This window comes from Malurus melanocephalus, unplaced genomic scaffold (assembly GCF_030028575.1).
Source record: "Malurus melanocephalus ecotype Western Australia unplaced genomic scaffold, MMel_1.1 scaffold_9838, whole genome shotgun sequence".
Lineage (NCBI taxonomy): Eukaryota > Metazoa > Chordata > Aves > Passeriformes > Maluridae > Malurus > Malurus melanocephalus.
The window spans coordinates 1-987 of record NW_026633068.1 but is presented as its reverse complement, the minus strand read 5'-3'; the positions used below and the strand labels follow the sequence as shown (position 1 = coordinate 987).

Below are 987 nucleotides of genomic sequence, written 5' to 3'. Positions count from 1 at the left end.
CCCCCAGACCCCTCAAATCCCCTCCTGGATCCTCTTAGGAGCCCCCAAAACCCCTCCAGGACTCTCACAGACCCTTCAAATTTTCTCCTGGATCTCTCCTGCTCCCCCAAAATGGCTTCAGAACCCACCCAGACCCCCTCCAGGACCACCCCGACCCTTCCAGGATCCCCTCAAATCCCTCCAGGACCCCCCAAAACCCCCCCTGACCCCTTTTTCCCCCCCATTCCTTCCCCATCCCCGCAGCTACGAGAACAAATACGTGAAATTTTTCCGGAGCAAACCCGAACTCCCCCCGGGTTTAAACCCTGAACCGACCCCTCCCCAATCATCCCGCGGGACCCCCGGCCGGAACGAAGGCAGCGACCCCCCTCCCGTACCGAGCGGGCTGTCCAAAGCAGCCCGGAGAAACCTGAAAAGGAAGGAAAAAAGGAAACAGGAAAAAGATCGGGAAAAAGATCGGGAAAAAGAAAGCGGGGACGGGGACGGACTGAGCGCGGCGCTGGAAAAAATCGCCGTGAGCGGAGCTGGGGGAGGAGGAGGAGGAGGAGGAGGAGGAGGAGGAGGGGACAGCGACAAAGGCGGCGACATCGGAGGAGGAGGAGGAGCAGGAGGAGGGACCTCGGGGAAAGGGGAGGGAGGGCAAAAAAACGCGGAAAATGCCGGGAATTCGGGGAATTCGGAGAAAARCCGGCGGATTAAGAGCTTGAGGAAGAAGCTGAGGCAGGTGGAGGAGCTGCGGCAGCGCCTGGAGGGCGGGGGGCTCCCGCAGCCCACCAAGGAGCAGCTGGAGAAGCTGGCGAGGAGAAAAGCGCTGGAGGAGGAACTGCGGGGCTTGGAGCTGGACTCGTGATTTTTTTTTGGGGGGGCGGTTTGGGGATTTTTCGGCGATTTTTTGTTGAATTTTCGGCGAATTTTCGGCGATTTTTCAGCGAATTTTCGTTGATTTTCGGGCGGATTTTCAACGATTTATCATTGAATTTTCAATGA

At 58.0% G+C, this 987-nt stretch overlaps 1 protein-coding gene across 1 annotated transcript; it reads left to right on the top strand.

Moving 5' to 3' along the window:
* Nucleotides 1-25: 25 nt before the first annotated feature.
* Nucleotides 26-976, top strand: LOC130588686 (partner of Y14 and mago-like; the record flags this gene model as incomplete). The annotated part of the gene is made up of 1 exon (XM_057389580.1): nucleotides 26-976. A coding segment is annotated over one exon (825 nt), but the record flags the coding sequence as incomplete, so codon positions are not given.
* Nucleotides 977-987: the final 11 nt, after the last annotated feature.